We start from the raw sequence: 19329 nt of genomic DNA on the forward strand, positions 1-19329 counted from the left end.
AATCTGTTCAGCCGTTTAGTCACAAAAAGGTAACAAGATACTTTTGTATTTATAACACTAGTACTTACTTTTACACTGACAGTTGAGTTGTTTCCATATAGTAGCTTGTAATAGAATTAATTCATTTTAATATTTTTCATTATCTAGTTATACATCATAATCATCAACATTAAAACTTCACACTGGTCGAATATATCATGCGGGTCAGAAACTTAAACATATTGTATAATAATAGAATTAATTAATAGTTTAATATAGTGTTTATTATATAAAATATATGCTATATACGAATACCAAATATAATGTTAACACTTTGATGGTGTGACTGGTGACCAGTCAACTTATCTATTTGAATGATCATATAGTTTATTTAGAACGTCTTACTTTCATCTTCAATTACCAAATAATAGCCAGTGGTGACATGACAGTTTCTGTGTAAAAGTACCGGCGCAAAAAGAGCTAACAGAGTGTTTAAAACAGTTTTGTTACTGAACATAGAGAATATAAATGTTTAGAGATAAAAGTCGGTATAAAGTTTTCATTATATATATATTATATATTTTCATCATATATATAACTTACTTGTTCTGTTCCAAAGCGACGTTTGCGAATCTGTGACGAGTCTGCAGTAACCATCCACTAGATCTGCTAAGCTTTCTGCGGCCTGAAATATTTTATTATCATTTTTAATAAACATCCTGATGTCTTCGACAAATCATGGAGCATTACGATAAAGAGATCCATAGATAAATAATATAACAATCTAGTAAAAAAGTAATCTAATAGTGTAAATTACCTCAACATTACTGCACGTTATTGTCAACGTCTCTGTGGCTCCTTTCACCCTCAACTGTAGCGCTGCTTTTCCACAGGACCCACTCTGTAATGAAACATTAACGATATTATTACAACATGTATTTAAAATATGCTAAATATATACTAAGAACTGGCCGTGCTTTCGGTTTCATCAGCGTGAAATTTATAGCTGACCTGTGCAACTTCGTCTGCATTACACTTACTTGACATTTATCATTATACTTCGCTTAATTTACATAATATCTTTAAAATTATAGACTGTTATTTTGATGTATAAGTTATATTACTGTAAAGTTTCATCACAATCCGTTCAGTAGTTTTTGCGTGAAAGAGTAACAAACATCCATCCATACTCACAAACTTTCGCATTTATAATATTATATATATATACTATATACTAGCTGTACCGGCAAACGTTTTGCCTTAAAATAAAAAAAAAATTAGGGGAGGACTACCCCTAACATTTAGGGGGATGAAAAATAGATGTTGGCCGATTCTCTAGGTCTGAGAATCGGCCAACATCTCAATACGCTCACAAAATTTCATGAGAATCGGTCAAGCCGTTTCGGAGGAGTATGGGAACGAAAACTGTGACATGAGAATTTTATATATAAGATCTACTATTCTGATATATAAGGGTTTTGCGTGAAAAAGTAATAAACATTTATCCATCCGTCAACAATTACAAAGTGTCGTGTTTGTAATAAAATACACTTTATTTCATTTGTAACATTAAATAATTAATATCTTGAGTACTGACTAGTGTTGACGAAATTCGGTTGTTTTCAGCAGTTTCTATAAATCCTGGTGGCTAACTTATACTTCTAATAGCGCTAGCTGTTCCAGGCAACCTCGTTTGGGCAACATTTTACCCGATATTGCAATATATTTTTATTATTGCTCCGCTCCTTTTGGTAGTATCGTGATGTTATATAAGTTATAGCCTTATTCGATAAATAGCCTATCTAACACTAATTGATCTCTTAAGCTTCAGCAGTATATATTAGCAGAGATTAGTAGAATTACCTGAGTCTGCGATTGTTGTGTGCAATTGGATTTGAGCGTTTGCACAGCAACTATATCGCTGAACGAAGCGATCTTAGAGTAAATTGGAGGCTCGCCTGCTTTGTGAGAAATGTACGATATATCTGTGAAAGGAAATTGTGAATCACATTAAAATTTGAGTAGAATAGAATAGAAATAATCTTTAATCAAGTTAGTTGAGTTCTTAAAACATTTATTGATTTAATTTTCTATTAAAAAATATAAAAAAAATTGAAGTATAATAATATAAGAACAGTCAATTTTAATACACTCTCACATCCTTGAACCGAAGTGGTTACAAATAGTGCAAGTTCAGGGGTTCATTTTCTTCATATTGAATTACCTGCCGAGGTTTTCTTTAGATACTAGCATGGGGTTTTTAAATACCTCGGTGATTCATGTAATAAGTAACTGTTTACCATCAGATGGCTCGAATGCTTGTTTGTCACATTGTCATATACAAAAAATACATTTTCTTACAGACAATCTACAGTACCTAGATAGTTTTTTAAGTTTGCCAGTAGGTCCCACTTGCAAAGAGAAACAGTCCTGTAAGATTTGCAACTGTGTTCGGGTGTAAATGGTGAGATATGGCAGTAAATCAACTATGTTTATTACCAAAAATGTAACGTGACAACGTGGCGCTCTTCAGATGTACATAAGTAAAATTTTAAAAATATTTTTTGATGTATGATATACTAGCTGAGCCCGCGGTTTCACCAGCATGAAATTTATAGCTTATACGTTATTCTTATATATAAGCTACATTACTGTAAAGTTTTATCAAAATACGTTCAGTAGTTTTTGCGTGAAAGAGTAACAAACATCCATCCATACTCACACACTTTCGCGTTTATAATATTAATAAGATATACGTGTTAATTTTTTATCACTATCCTTACCGTCCAGTTCGACTAGCTATTTCTGATGACGGTTACCATTTACCATCAGGTAGGTCGTTAATACGTTTCTCATTTCAGTTAAACAAAAATGTCATCTAATATTCTAATTATGGAAGAATAAAGGAAAACTAACCTATACCAGGCCCAATGGCCAGTTCGACGGGTATGGCCCACTCGGTGCCGAGAGCACCCGTAAACGTTTCCCTATCGTAGCCGTAGTGCGTGTGCATCGTATCCAGATACTTCAGCATGCACTCCGTGTCGCTTAGATTCGCCACCTGTAATATAAAACATAGAATTCATTTAACATGACGGGCTCAGTGGTTTAATATCTCAGCAGGCGGCCTTACTTCTGATGGTCGCGGCTTCGATTATTCGCGCAATGCAAACATTTTGCGTTTATGAGTATGATTGTTTGTGTTTTCTATATATATCATGTATGCATTAAAACATAATACCTAATCTAAGACCCATATTGAATATAAAACTCTGAATAGTTTGGGATACACATTCATTTTTAAATTCAAATTTGGGAGAGTTTATTATTAATAGAGTGACCAACAGCATGCATATGCTGATGGGTCACTCTTCTTTTACTGTACTTGGTGTTTTAGTGTCTGGCATATGTCTGTATTGCTACAGATAGTGTATACCAGTGTTGCCATAGTACAAATTCATTATAATTGCATTAGGTCATCCGCGAGCCTATAAAAGGCTCCAAATAAGGGCTTAGAGCCATTGTTCATTATTATTATTATAATCATACTATCGACCCGCCCCGGCTTCGCACGAGTACAAAAATGTTTGAATTTCTCGACTTTTCTGTACTATGCATATTGCATGGATAATACATATAAACCTTCCTCTTGAATAACTCTATCTATTGCTGAAAATTGCATTGAAATCCGTTGTATAATTTAAAAGATCTAAGCGTACCGACAGCGAAAGCGACTTTATATTATACGATGTAAAGATAAACAGAATTAGTATTGGTTGGTACCAAGCTTGGTGAAATATAGATGCAACAGAAATACTTTCACTAAGAAACAAAGGGAATTCTAAAAATATATTTTAATTTATATTTTAAATAGAAATATAATGAAATTGGAATGGAAGATGTGATGATGACCCACATGATACATATAGGTAAGCGGTCACCATCGCTTATATACATGAAAAGCATATATATATACATTACATGACACCAGTGATACTACAGAAGCGTATCCATTCCAGAGAACTAGAATGTCCCTTCTTATCCTGTAATTTCAGTTCCTAATTTGCACCCTACAACCAAAACACGCTTACAAAACTAATTGGCGGCCGAAATAGGTGAGACTGACATACACACCGACGACTTTTTACTGTGAACCTCTAGTAAATTGTGATGTTTACATAACAAATTGATCACGTGACCCTATAGTACATACATATGAAGGAATTTAAAGATACTTTCAATGTTCCGCTTTGTTTCTGTAGGAAATTTGTTTAGTTTGATGATTGGTTTGATTTCTGTATATATTTAGCAAATATCCTATATATTTGTTATAACTTTAATGCACAAATACATAAATAAATATGCACATGGCGGACTTAACACCTTGAGGGATTTTCTCCCAGTCAACCATTGGGCAAACAGTGATTCATGTAGGCGGTGCATTAACAAATTTTGAATATATAGTTTAATAAAGCTTGCATTGAGACAGATCACAATGAAGCGAATAGCAATGATGTCTGACCTTAACAATCAATAATGCATGATGTTGTATAGAAGCCAGTTTGTGGCAAAAGAGCAATTATTTACCTTTAGGCCCTGTTTTGTAACACCTAAATAAGAATTATGATCACCCCAGCATGAGGCTTCTAAGCATGAGGCCGGTGTACAGAAACAGAAACAAGTAGTTTGTTTTGATGGCACCTTGAATATTGAAATCGAAAACAGTGCTTTAGTAAATTATTAAGAATAATTTTAATGATGATAATAATAAAAAATATAATTTATACTAGCTTTGTTACCGGCGTGTTGTTTACGTACTAGGCCAAATGCCTAGGAAACAAGGGAGCGCATTAATTCTTAAAAACTCGACCTTGACCGATCGAATTTTTTTTGAGTGGTAAACGAAGAGTACCGAATTACGATCTTCGATGAAATTTTGGTCTGATATCCGATCGAACAAAGAGTGCAAATCTGATCTCTAAGATCGGATATCAATAAATGGATTAGATTAACATAGATGTTAAGATTAGACTTTTCTAGTATTTGCTATATGTTTTATTAGTGAAATAAATTGCATTGTACAGGGGTTGGTGGAATTAGTAATAAGAACTAGTGGCCTCATTTGCAACAATATGTCAAGTTAGGTCGAACTCGTGGTCGTGGTCGGTCGAACGTGGTTTCGTCTAAAAACCATCATTGTTAACTACTAGTGAATTCGCCATGATGGGCCAACTGACCTGATTTCATCCATCCACCAAAAAAAATGTATTGTACATTAAAATTATAAAAATTGCATACCTTTTTGAACTGTTGCTGTATTGCTTTCTTCAGGACCTTTGGCTTGATCGCTTCCAGGACTGATTTGGGCAGAAATTTATGAAGTCCAAACTCCTTCTCCAGGTACTCGATGTTGGATTTTTTGTCCAATGATATTTGCATGTCCTTACAAAAGTATCTGGAACGTATAAACAAATCGATCAGTTGAGGTTGAGTTTATGAAACAAATTTAGTACTTCAAAGATGCTGTATTAAATTGCAATCTTGGATTTCGGTATAAAAATGTAATATATGAAATTACGTAAATTAACATACATAATAATATACATATAAAACACCTAGACCGATGCAAACAATCATACTCATGAATACAAATGTTTGCACCTTGCGAGGAATCGAACCCGTGACAATCGGAAGTAAAGCGGTGTGCTGTTTAAACCGCTAGACCGCCGAGGGCGTCAAAGCTTAAAAAGTAAGAAAACCTCTGCCTAACACGTCTTTTTACAGTAACTACTTCTCCAGTAGATTTTGTTTCTTATTTTATAGGTAGGGCATTACAAAATGAGGAAAAATTAAAACACCTGAATGTATTAGAGTTTTAGACAGGACGATATACACGTGTAATACACACTTTAAAAAATCCACTTACTTAATTTCTAAACAACATATTTGTATCGCCAAATCCTGGTCAACCATAGGATGATTAGCGTTGAGGTAGTCGTGGCGCACCTGAAAATTATAATAATAATAAATTGAAAATTCACACAGCGCCACGCATGCAGCACCCAAGTACTACACTACTAATAGAAATATTTAATACATTTTCTGTGTAAAGATATACAAAATATATTTAGGAAACACTCAGAAAAATACAAACAATCACACTTATGAATACAAATATTTGCAACATGCGAGGAATTCTACCCGCGAGCTTCTGATATCTTAGTCCTCCGGATTGGCAATGGACGAGTGATAAGATGGTCGTCACATGATAACGTTGACAAAAGCGACGGTTACAACTTACCATCTGTTAGCCGTATAAAAAAACATAAGTAGTGCCACGGAATACAACTAATATAGTACTTGATGAATTTATTTTGTTTAATTCCGCTACAATTAGCATGTGTGAGACCACAAATATTCGGTGTGGAGTTCGGATATAGATTGGAAGCCTAGTGTTGACTCTTCAGTGACCAAACCGCGACTCAACAACTACTATAGTTATACAAACAAACCTGATCGTAATAATAGTGGAAAGTAACGCGGTCCGAGTCGCAGAGCTCTCGCAAATTGGCAGGCAGGTAGCGCACGCGCAATTCCAACCGCCACTCGCTCGCCGGCCATTTTGTGAGGAGCTCCGACACTGGTGTGTCCTGGTGGACCCATCGGATCTGAAAAGAAGGGCCTTAGTATAGTCTACTTCCCGCTGAGAGAACGGAGACAACTTTGGCCATGAAGTAGCACTGCAAGGCTTTGGACACTCAGACGAGATATCAGCTAAAGGTCAGCCCCTCGTTCCATTTTATTTATTTACAACCGTTTTCAACTTTAGCCATTTCCGGTATACGTTCAATAGGACCCTATTATTGTTTCCCCGCGCGCTCAGTAGACCATGTCTTCTTCGTGGGTACCTCTGCTCACCTATTTTAGGCGCTAAGCAAGAATGTAAGATTTGTTTCCGTTGAAAAATGAGATATGGCAGTGACTACAGAATAACACATTAGCCTTCTCAAATGACAAAGTACCACATGCACATAGAAGAAAACTTCTTAGTACCGTAAAGACACAAAACAATTTTGCTATCACGGTGTGACTGAATTTGTGAATGATTAGTAATAATGTTAACCAGCCTTACCTTTCCAGAGTTGAGTTTTCTAGCCCTCAAAGCGTAGCAGGACGCGAACACTCTGTCACCGGCGGCCAGTCGTGACGCTAGCAGTCGCAGCACGGACCTCACGTCCTCGTCTGCTGATGCCCGCACCACGTTGAAGCCGCCATTCGGTAGGTGGACCTTGAGGGTCGACTGGTCTCCGCTTGATGAGCCTTTAAAGTTTTTATTTCCTATCAAATCTTATCAATTTTAATCTATATAAACTATGATTATTGGATGAAGTTTTGTAAATAATGTAAATGTTTAGATTTTATAAAGTTTATCCGCAGCACTACTGTCAAGCGTTGCCATTCCAGAAGAATAAGATCTCATGCCTCTTATCCTGTAATTTCACTAGCTAATCTACACCCTAAAACCGAAACTCCGCTTACGACGCTAGGTGAGACTGAGATACTCCCTCAGACGCCTTTTTACAAAGTCTAACTAGGTGAAAGAGAGAGTAAGCTTAGAAAAATATATTATTATTGTATCACTTAGAGATCCGTTCAGGTTAGTTGAAGAACAGTTTATTATTTATGTAAGTAGTCATAAATAAATATTCCTGTTATTCAAGAACCGGTGACTGTACAATCTCGAAATTAGATTATCAAGACTTGACTTTAATGTGAAAGTTCCGATATTGATTAGCAGCGATTAACCTAATTGAAAACTTTACCATTAAGAAAATATGAAAAGGAGTAGTGACTCGCGCATCACTGATTATGAATAGTGTGTCGCTTATCTTGATATGGACTTTGATACTATTAATGAAATACACTTTGAAATATTATAATTTATATTGGAATAGAAAAAAGATATTAGAAAATTATTATAGATATGATAGGTCTACTACAACAATAATAAATACACTGTTCATTTTGAGGATTGATTTTCTAGCTAATACTACAACCAGATAAACAGTTTGGATACTCAAGATATTCACAGGTTAGTTCAGGAGTTTGAAAAATTTTATCTGTTGGATAGCGCATTTATCAAGAAAGGCTGTAGAATATATAATATAACATAACGCTACGACAAATACAAGCGGAAATGCAATGAAAAATGTTGCAAAAACGAGGAAAATGTGACGCAAAGTTGCGCGGGTCAGTTAGTTAGATATACAGAAGAAATATAGCTAAGTGACCTTCATTAGGCTAGTTGGGCACTTTTCTTCACCTCATTACCTGCCTATTGGCCAAATAAGGTTGTCCCAAACTAATGCGAATCAACTTCTGCTTATAATTTTGTCAGTTGAATACAAGCTATGTAGTGTAACTATATAACAAGTAACTATTGTACGATTAAAAATTTTTACTAGTTACCTGCGACTTGGTCTGTACAAACTTTCAACGCCTATTTCACTTTCTTCCAGATCATTTTCATTACATAGTATAAAACAAAGTCACGGTCGCTGTCTATCCGTCACTATGTATGCTTAAATCTTTAAATGGAGCGATTTTTTAAATAGAGTGATTCTAGAGGAATGTTGTTGAGCGTTTATATGTATAATACGTGTACATCCGAAGCCGGGGCAAGCTAGTTACAGATAAAGTAACTCGTTCTCCTTTTCAATCTATTGACGATCGAAACATAACAGCCAGTTACATAATTGTGAAAAGGTAATATTGATACAAGTACTGTAGGAATGTGTAAATGGATAAAATTTTAATAATTTCTACTATTATATCTACTTTTGGTCCATATATCAACCCCTCAAGTTCCCACGGAGAACGTAATTAACATTCAGTTGCAAAACTAGTTATTTGTAATAATCTTTTTATAAGAACTAATATTGAAATCTCTTGAAACAAACGTTATCTATGCGGATTGTACCGTATCAACTTTTATCCGTGGAATAATTTACCTACAATGAATGACTCTTCGTGTTCCGATTAAGGAAATATAATCGAGAGAATATACTACAAAATAGAGAAAAAGTAGTGATTCAACATATATTCTTATAAATTAACTTAAGGAAACATTGGGTTTTTCTTTTGTCATACTTTCGTAGAAAAACTATTGGACGTTTCTCATCCAAGACAAGTTAGGTAAGGTAAGGCAGAGTCACCGCCGAATGTTGGATTCAAATATTCCCAGAGAACATGTAAAGTGTTGCGTTCATCACAAGAACCCACAATGCTTGAAACAGCCCCATTTAAGGATTAATAGTTATAAACTACATTGTTATAGATGAAAAAGAAATAATAGAAATAATCTTAATTCAAATAAACTTAATATAAGCACTTTTGAAGTCACATTTTTTTATTCTACCACTCATTCGGAACGCAGACTCATCACAAGAAGAATGAGCAAGAAACTTGTATGTTGCTCTTACAAATCAATGTTGTTCTGAGTAAATATACATTAACAAGGATTAGACATGCGTTAATCAACATAGAAACTGCTACGCAATCTTTGTTCAATCAGATAATATTGGCAGTGCTATGAATCTTAAGTTAGATTTTTTTCTACAAAAACGTAGAATAGGTATAATATAACATCTCAGTCCTACTGAATGGTAACGCATGATGTTCGTCACATGATACCGTGATGACTGTGGTGCTGTTCAAGAATATTTGCAACGGTTACCACCTACCATCAATGTTGTAAGCTTGTTCATCAAATGAATACATCTTTCAAGCAATAGTTAGTCCTCTTACTATATCTTATCGTAATCTTAATAATATTCTAAACGCGAAAGTTTGTAAGTATAGATGTTTGTCACTTGTTATTGAAACTTTACAGTGATATAGCTTATACATCAGAGTAACACATAGGATATAAATTTCACGCGGATGAAACCGCGGGTACAGCTAGTATGTAATATTCATATCTACTATCGCATATGAAATTGGCAATATCGATATATGACTTTCAGTTAATAATTTATATGCAAACCATCACTATAAACTTGAATATCGATTATGCAGGTATGCAAATGACACCATTATTGCGCCTCCTACAAACAATTGAGTGGGCTATATGGGCGTATATTGGACCACCCGCGCTAGTTATCAGATTGCAAGAAATATTGAGATACAATAGCTACCGTAGCTAGTAGAAATTTATATGGAACTGTCCGCTTTAAATAAATATAAAAACTTCATGTTTTATAACATTCTATATAAACTTTACCATTAAAATAAAATTAAGATCTTATAAATTACGCAAAGGTTCTTTGAAATTTTAATTCAGTTTTCAGCAATAGATAGAGCGATTCAAGAGGAAGGTTTATATGTATAATGCATGCGTGCTATAGTTTAGAACAAGCCGAGAAATTCAAAGATTTGTAATGCACCCATGCGAAGCCGGTATGGATGGCTAGTGTGTAATAAATTTCTTTCACTCCATCGATTTCCTATCCATTTATACATATAAACTTTTACTATCCATTTATACAAAAGCTTGTCGCTAGATTTACGTGTGTAGGTATAGACGTAAATTAAATAACTTGAATATTTATATAACTAATCTGATTGATTTTAATGTTATAAATTTTCAAAATAATTAAACACGATTACATACACAATTACTCGTATTTACTTAGTTTGAAAATTTATATATCCGTGCATTACATTTATATACTCGTATATTGCTATAGATATATAAGTTTGTAATGAGTACCTAGTTTTTTATTCTTCACTTCCTAAGTTACACACCCTTAATAGTGGTTATGAGCTCCTCATTGCCGATTCAGATCTTTGCAATTTGTCTTCAAAAATCCTCAAACAGCTCTGTCGATCCACAATGGACAGGTGGATGTTTTTTATCCACAAAGGATTCATAAGAATATATATTTTCTCACAAAAAAGAATCTTCCTAAATCCATTTACATTTCTATTGTATAATATAGAGATACCTCTCAAAGTGTATGTAGGCACACTAAATTAAGGTGACAATATTAAAACACGAATATAGAACACACCTCACTCGCTAATATGGAAACATAATGGCCTATGGATAATAAATATTGGCAGAGTGCCCTTGATTGCTAGCCAGCGTTTATAAAATGCTAAATAACTGAATATTGTCACAAGCTCTGGTAATATTTTACGCACTATTACTCATTTAGAACCAGGGGAAGGGAATTTTAATATTTTTCTTTCTTAAGTGAGCGGAATAGTAAGTGATGGTACGCGGTAACAGTCGCTCTGTATATTTGAACAGCGCTATAGACATCATCTGACACCCGTGATATCGCTCATACGTTGCAATTCTGGTAAACCAAATTGTATTTTATTTACTCGTCCCAGCTTCGCACAGATACATTACAAATATTTAAATTTCTCGGCTTGTTCTATACTATAACTCGCATGTATTATACATATAAAGCTTCCTCTTGAATCACTCTATCTGTTGCTGAAAACGCATTAATTTCCGTTGCGTAATTTTAAAGACATAAGTGAACAGACAGCCGAGGCTTTGTGTTATACTACGTAAAGAAAACAAATACCAAAATATGTATAAGAGACTATGTCGGAGCGGATCGCTAGTATCGTATTAATTTTAAAATTGTATAGTTAACAGGAGGCCAACAGACCTCCAGACTCAATATCTAATTTAAATTGGTATGGAATTTTTTAATGGATTAATATGGAATTGTGCTTCCGCCTGCGAAAGCGACAAATGGAGCGTGTGGAGTAGTGAAAATTAGGATGAGTATGAATTCTAGTTTTATAACGTAGAAATTAACAATAAATTAACATATAATTAATACAATACACACATGGACTCTGGTTGAATAGTGTAGCAATTTTGTACACAATAACCAATTTCAATAGGTGAACTTAGTTTCTACAAGTAAGGGGGTTATTTAGATCTGCCACTCACCATGCGCAGGAGCCTGCGGGTGCCGCTTGGGCGAGCCGCCCTGCGGCGTGGGCTGCATGGCGCGCGCTAGCGGGCCCTCCGCGCACCGCCCCCCGCCCTCCGGCTCATGGCTGCAACAACACAACACTATTGTTAGTTCACATGTACTTACTACAAGCAGTCACACACAAAACTAATAGGTAACACTGAACGATAATGGAACGGTGCACCTGCCTGCGGTTATGGTTTACTGTTAGGATACCAGTAGATGATGATAAGATGAATACGAGGTCAGGTCAGTTAGCTCATAGTGGAAAATTCACCAAGAATTTAACATGATTCGAGTTTCCAGGGAGACGCCATTCCCCCTGGAAACTCAAATGTCAACCCGTGGTCAACCTGATATAGTACATTGTTAGCAATGGGAATATACGTCCACATCACTATGAACTCCCTTCACCCTGGTAACATGTTCATGTCACCAACATTATCTTAGTAAAAAAGAAACATGTGACCTTCTCAAAGGCTATGTAAGCTTTAGGATTGGGATTTCTGAATAGGTCAATGACACGATGACAATATTACACTATGATAGATTAGAAAATGATTCTATCTTCACTCCTTTAATCACACAAGTAAACACACTTTAAAACATAAAATACTAATTAGAATTAAAATGTTTAATTATTTTATTACAATTAAAAAAAATGTACATTTTAATCACTTATGCAGGTCATGTTTTTCTCTACCGTCAAATAATTAAAATTCTATACTAATTTATAGACACCTGTAACATTAAATTGAAAATGCGGTACATGAATAACTATTGGCATGTACGTTTGTCATTGAAGTTATCATTTAATATGTAATGGGGTTTGCTCAGTGTATTTTTATAGAAACGTATAGTTACAAATGAACTCCTGATTACAAATTTACCATGTTAAAAATGCGTATATTTTTGGTTACGCACCAAATATTTCCGTCACATTCCTCATGAAACAAAGGACGTCATTCTCAGCATAAAGATACGAGATATTACCATACAAAGCCTGAAGTAAACAATGAAAGTAGCAAGGGTTTGTGCTTTATGAATAGTAATAAGCGTAAAGAGTTTACAAGGGATTCCGGCCCATTGGGCACGCCATTTGCATAATAGAGAAAGATTTGCTGTTAATGAACCAGTAAATGTGAAACTAGTTACTCTAACTGAACTAGCGATAGGAAATAAATTAGTTTATAAACAAGAACTAGATGCTGTCATTTATACTGACGATTTATCGTTTTTATAAAAAACAATATAGCTGATAGATGAAGAATTTATTTGTGAATCAGAATATAAACAAAAAAAAACCAACGCGAATAAATTTAAATCGTGTGTGTACAGCAAAATATGATGGCCAATGGTTTATTTAGTTTATTAGTTTATTGTTTCGCCTCGAAAATGGTAAAACACTGATATTCTGCCATAACCAATATGGAGTTAGCTGCAAAAATCCCATAAAAAAATTATGGTGCAAATCTATAACAGTTCCTGATAAGCAATAAATAATAATTGGCCAATATATAGAATATATTTGAAAGTTAACAAAACTAATTTTAATTCTACAAATCCTTGGAAATATAAAAAAAAAATAGAGTTCAATTATTAAAGAAATTCTGTTATCAAAGACTCTGAAATGATTATGACTGGAGTTAATATATTATATTTAAAAATTATATTGTCATAGCTTTTCCAAAATACTCTTTTATTAAATAAGTTTTGTACAATAAAGATAAATATAATGGTTTGAAAATAAAATATAAACTATGCTAGGAACATAACAGAGAATGAATGCAACCACGATATTCTGCATGATGTTCTCACATTTAATTAATTACATTTTGTCTCCCATGACATCCCATCCCATCTTATTAATTGAAACATAAGCCAGCCATTACCAGCTATAATTTGTAGCAAAAATACTACCATAATTTGTCTCAAAACAATACCAATTACAACGCACTAATTAAAACAATGGTGATTACCATTTCAGCAACAATCGCCACAACTAATTCGTTCTACTTGGAAGCTTGTAAGTAACGTTAAGTATTAGTAATGGTATACAAACTTCATGGTCTTTAGGACAAGGGCGTGAAGGGAATTGTTAACAACCAAAGAGTATATAGCACAGACTTTGTACGAGTAGATGAGGTTAACTAAAATTAGCCGGAACTCTTCTATTGTGTTGTAATCTGTGTCCTAGATAATTTGAGTTTTAACAACGGATTGGATAGTATCTTGTGTATTTGTAGAAATGTTTATTTCTATTCGAATCCATATCATCCTAATTTTAAAAAGCTGAAGAGCTGAAGATGATTGTAACTGAAAATTTATTTTAGTATTGGATTGTCTGTTTACTGAAATAGGCTGTAGACTGTGGTCAAAAGGAGATGCATTAGGAATATTACAAAACTGCAGAAAATATTTTGCTTTTACATTCTGTTTAACTTCATGTTTCTAACTGACGAGGATGAAGTTGCGTATGTACGTTAGCGTAAAGTATAGATTAGAGTGGTTTATAAACTGTATACACTCAGGATCATTTTATATAATTGTATTTATTGTTCAAAATGCAGTATCGTTGATATCGTTCTTTAGTATTTAAATTTCTAAGTATTTTCCAGTTTCTCTACACTAATAGTATGTAATATTATGTTATCTGTGCTATTTTTTTTTGCTATTTGTATTTGTATTATGTGCTATTTTTTTTTAACACATCCCGTAATGTAAGTTACTATTAGTAACTTACATTACGGGATATGTGTTAAAAAAAAATAACCCCAAACATACGTTTATTTTCTCCTTTTTGGACATTTTCTTATCTAATTTTAAATCATTCTAACTAATATTAACAAATATGGCAGACTACTGAGTTTGGTGTACCCACGGAGACACGTGATGTCTGTGTCAACACCTTCACCTGGCGCTGACAGTTAAATACTCATAGATATTTTTCTTTCCACATTTTAAAAATACATTCTTTGTTATTTCTATATTTTTACACTACTTACATTAGATAAAATATTTAACATTTGTTAATGTTAGTTGATATACTAATACTGAATTGTTTATATAAAATTTACCAGATATTTCTCATTTATTTGATGCAACTGTAATGGCAAGCTAACGGCCCATATCAACTTTAAGATTTGCAAATAAAATAAATAATTATTTAAATGCCACAGTATTTTCTGTTCATTTATAATATTATCTGAAACAAAACAATCCTAAACCGAGCTACCGACCTAAACCCACACGTGTTCAGAAAAATAAGGAAGCGAGATTTTCTAAGATTCCTTATAATACAATCTGCAACGTTTGAGATTATACTTGTTTATGTATCTGTTCTGATCGCATGGTGTAGTTTATCATAATAATTCTGAACATAACATGTTTTTTCACACGAACAGTGCATCAGTCACTTTTAATGAGGATATCCTGATACCAAGCCGGACCAATTAGGTACAATGACAAACAAAATTAGCATCTGAAATATTGTATACGGAGATATATGCTGTGATATATATTTTTAAATATTGCATAGGAGGCAAATTAGCCAGCGGCACATTTGCAGGCAAACGATTACTGCCACTCATGAGTACCCGCAAAATCAGGGCAAGTGAGTTACCAATCTTTTAAAAAGAGGCGGGAATGGGACCTAATTAGGGATAGTTGGGAGGAGGATAGGCGTCAGGTATGTCCATCAGGAATTTCCATCATGTCGAATTTACTAGAAGTTAAGAACGACGATATCCAAAGGAAATCACGTGGATGTCTAGCTGAATTATTACATTGCTAGCAATGGGGGCCACTAGTCACAATTTCTAACAATGCCCTGCCAAAATGTAGATACTTTCATTCCGATGCTCTTATCTACTCTTTAGATATACTTTTTCGCTTAAAGTTGGAATGGAAACTTCTAGAATATAGCTTTGTTTATACGTGTTGGAGTTTAAACTTTTCCGGAGTTTGTAATCCGTGCAAACTTTGCAGGAATTGCAGACTTATGAAATGTGGAGTTACGGTGCGGTTGTGAACTTTGGTGGATTCAATATTATTCATTTGAAGTATATATATATCGTTTATTTATTATGTATAAATTTCATATCGGACCAATATAATATGTATATTGAAAGACTGTTGATTTAGTCGTCTAGTCATGTGAAATTATTTACCAGTACAATTTCATTTGCATCACACTTACTTGAAATTTATGATTATATTTCGACAATTCACATATATTTTATTATTTTTTTTAAATCATTATCAAATTCAAATTCAATAATCATTTATTCATAGTAGGACATTTTAGCCACTTACGAATATAATTTTTTTTATATTACAATTTATTCCCTACCGTCCAGTTCCCTATCTGTTTTTCTGATATATAAACTATATTACTTTAAAGTTTCATTAAAATCCGCTCCATGATTTTTGTATGAAAGAGTATCAAACGTTCATCCATCCGTACTCACAAACTTTCTCATTTATAATATTAGTAAGATAATATTTGTAACCATTACAATTCACACAATGCTATCTAGTCTCAAACTAACTAAAGTTTGTATTATGGTACGAAACAACTGGTAAAAATACTTAAATACATTTTTTTGTAAATACATCCAATATCTAAACAATACATGCGTAATACATAAACAATACATGCAAAATCATAATATCTAATGAAGATTAAAGCCTTCATCATGATATTGAAATCCCCCACACATCCGACTAATAGTTACAAAATTTCTCCATTAATCTGTCTCGATTACTGATGAAACTTCCAATTTCCAAGAGACAGGCATCGGAAATTTTAATTATTCGCACACGAGCGGTCGGTCGTGTCCACCGGCTGACCACTGACTCCCCATACCCTTCCCACTTCCGAATTTCTCCCCGTTTCACCCTGTTTCCCCCCTCACGCATCGATTGGCTGCGTTCGGCGCATGCAAATGCAGTAATGCAGGCCTACAATGCAAATATCTGTTATATTGTGTTTGTTGTCTTAAATGCATATGCATAACTTTGTTTGCCTTTTTTTTATATGTTACTGGCTTTATTATTATACAATATTTATTTATTTAAACTTTAATGCATAAATACAATATATAAATGTACATATTAATAATAATATTAATACCCAAGGGCGTTCTCTACCAGTCAACCATAAGGCAAACTGAGAAGTTAGTAAGCGGCGCTTTATAGTTTACAAACATTTACGTTTAAGTTATTTATTAATTTAATTTAGTAACTTTACAATAATACATATTATTAGACATACATACGACACATAAATAAATATAATATATATACATATATACATGCTTGGATTACATATTTAGATACAGGAAAATTACCCATGTATGAGGCAGAAGATAAGTGAAATAGAGCGGAAAAGAAAGAGATAAACAAGGAGAATCAGAAATTTAATTGTGATTGCACATTGCGTATAAAATGAACCCGTAATTTACAATATTTCGCCCAACTGAAATAATATCTTTTTAAATTATAGCCTATGTGTTATTCTGATGTATAAGAAGTTATTGATTTTCTATATAGACTATCATTTCCTATATCACGCTTCTCCAGCTGTATGTCATACATATCATATTTTAATGTTGGATATACAGGAATATGAATCTAGTAATAAGAATTTTAGCTCATACATAAATTACATCACCCGAATATTATGATTTTCACTCTCCTTTCCCCTCGTCCTGGTCAGTATTGATCACATTTGTGAAATTCCCTCTTCTTAGTCTGCCGTCACATGTTTGGAAAATAAAACCTTTTGTTTACTGCGATAGAGTAGGAAATAAATTTAAATAGCATGTTTAAGTGAAAGGTAGTTGTAAAAAAATATATATTTTGAAATGTGACATCACGAATTGGTGACTTGAGGGAGTCAACAGCGGGCACAAACCGTTTGTCACATAATGAAATAGAAATAGAAATAGAAATAGAAATAATCTTTATTCAAATAAACTCATTACAAGCACTTTTGAATAGTCATATTTTGATTCTACCACTCATTCGGAATGCAGATTCATCACAAGAAGAATGAGCAAGAAACTTGTGTGTTGCTCTTTTTGATAGATGTTTTTTTTATATAAATAATTACAGTGTAACAAGTAAGAGGCATGCGACAATCAACATAGAAATCGCTACGCACTCATTATTAGTGTAATCAGATAATATTGTCAGTGCTATGTATTTAAAATTTTTCTACAAAAACATTATTATCGTTAACGAATTCTTCAATTTTATAGTAAGCTTTTTTGCAAAGGAAGTGTTTTATTTGACATTTAAATCTTTTTTCTGGCAGATTTATAACAGACTCTGGTATTTTATTGTAAAACCTTACGCAATTGCCATAAAACGAATTACTAACTTTAGCCAAACGACATTTAGGTAAAATCAGTTTGTTATTGTTACGTAAGCTTTTATTAGTGCAATCACTAACTCTTTTGAAACTGTCTATATTCTTCCTGGCATACATGATGTTTTCATAAATATATTGAGAAGCAACGGTGAGGATATTTGATTCCTTAAAGCACTCTCGCAAAGACTCCCTGGAACCCATGCTATAAATGGAGCGAATGGCCCTCTTTTGTAAAATAAATATTGTATTTATATCAGCTGCTTTGCCCCATAACAAAATACCATACGACATAATGCTATGGAAATAACTAAAGTACACAAGTTTAGCTGTTGCCACGTCTGTTAATTGTCTAATTCTTCTTACCGCATAAGCGGCAGAACTAAGTCGACTCGCTAATTTAGTAATATGGGCACCCCATTGCAACTTGGAATCTAATGTGATACCTAGAAATACAGTATCATCCACAAAATTAATAGGTTTATTGTCCAACATGATTTTTGAATCTACCGGTCTTACATTGGGGAGAGTAAATTTGATACATTTAGTTTTATTTGCATTTAGTAACATATTATTAGCCGTAAACCATTTTAAAACATAAGAAAGAGCACCGTTTACTTCGTCCAAATCATCAATATGTCGATTGACTTTGAATACTAATGAAGTATCATCAGCAAACAGAACTATGTCAGCTATCTTTTCTACCATATAAGGAAGATCATTTATGTAAACTAAAAATAAGAAAGGACCTAAAATAGAGCCCTGAGGAACACCCATTTTAATACTAGTTCCTTCAGACTTTACACCATTTATTTCGACAACTTGCATTCTATTATTTAGATAGGATTTCATCATGCTTTGTGCTTCATATCTAATACCGTAATGTTCAAGTTTGAGCAAAAGTGTTTCATGTTCAACGCAATCAAATGTTATATTTCGTCGACGCCCACCCTTCGCTTATCACCTTTTATAGTA

At 33.6% G+C, this 19329-nt stretch overlaps 1 protein-coding gene across 1 annotated transcript in view; it reads right to left on the reverse strand.

Annotated features, from left to right (window-relative positions):
* LOC131849853 (uncharacterized) overlaps positions 1-19329 on the reverse strand; it is a 49228-nt gene that overhangs the window by 14346 nt on the left and 15553 nt on the right. The window contains exons 2-10 of the mRNA XM_059199982.1: positions 11957-12066; positions 7112-7299; positions 6492-6647; positions 5906-5985; positions 5278-5434; positions 2896-3040; positions 1843-1964; positions 797-880; positions 583-664 (exon numbers count right to left, since the gene is read on the reverse strand). Coding sequence (XP_059055965.1) covers positions 583-664; positions 797-880; positions 1843-1964; positions 2896-3040; positions 5278-5434; positions 5906-5985; positions 6492-6647; positions 7112-7299; positions 11957-12066 — 1124 coding nt within the window. The remainder of the gene's footprint in view (positions 1-582; positions 665-796; positions 881-1842; positions 1965-2895; positions 3041-5277; positions 5435-5905; positions 5986-6491; positions 6648-7111; positions 7300-11956; positions 12067-19329) is intronic.

Source organism: Achroia grisella, unplaced genomic scaffold (assembly GCF_030625045.1).
Source record: "Achroia grisella isolate CSIRO2021 unplaced genomic scaffold, CSIRO_AGI_Agris_v1 utg660, whole genome shotgun sequence".
Taxonomy (NCBI): Eukaryota; Metazoa; Arthropoda; class Insecta; order Lepidoptera; family Pyralidae; genus Achroia; species Achroia grisella.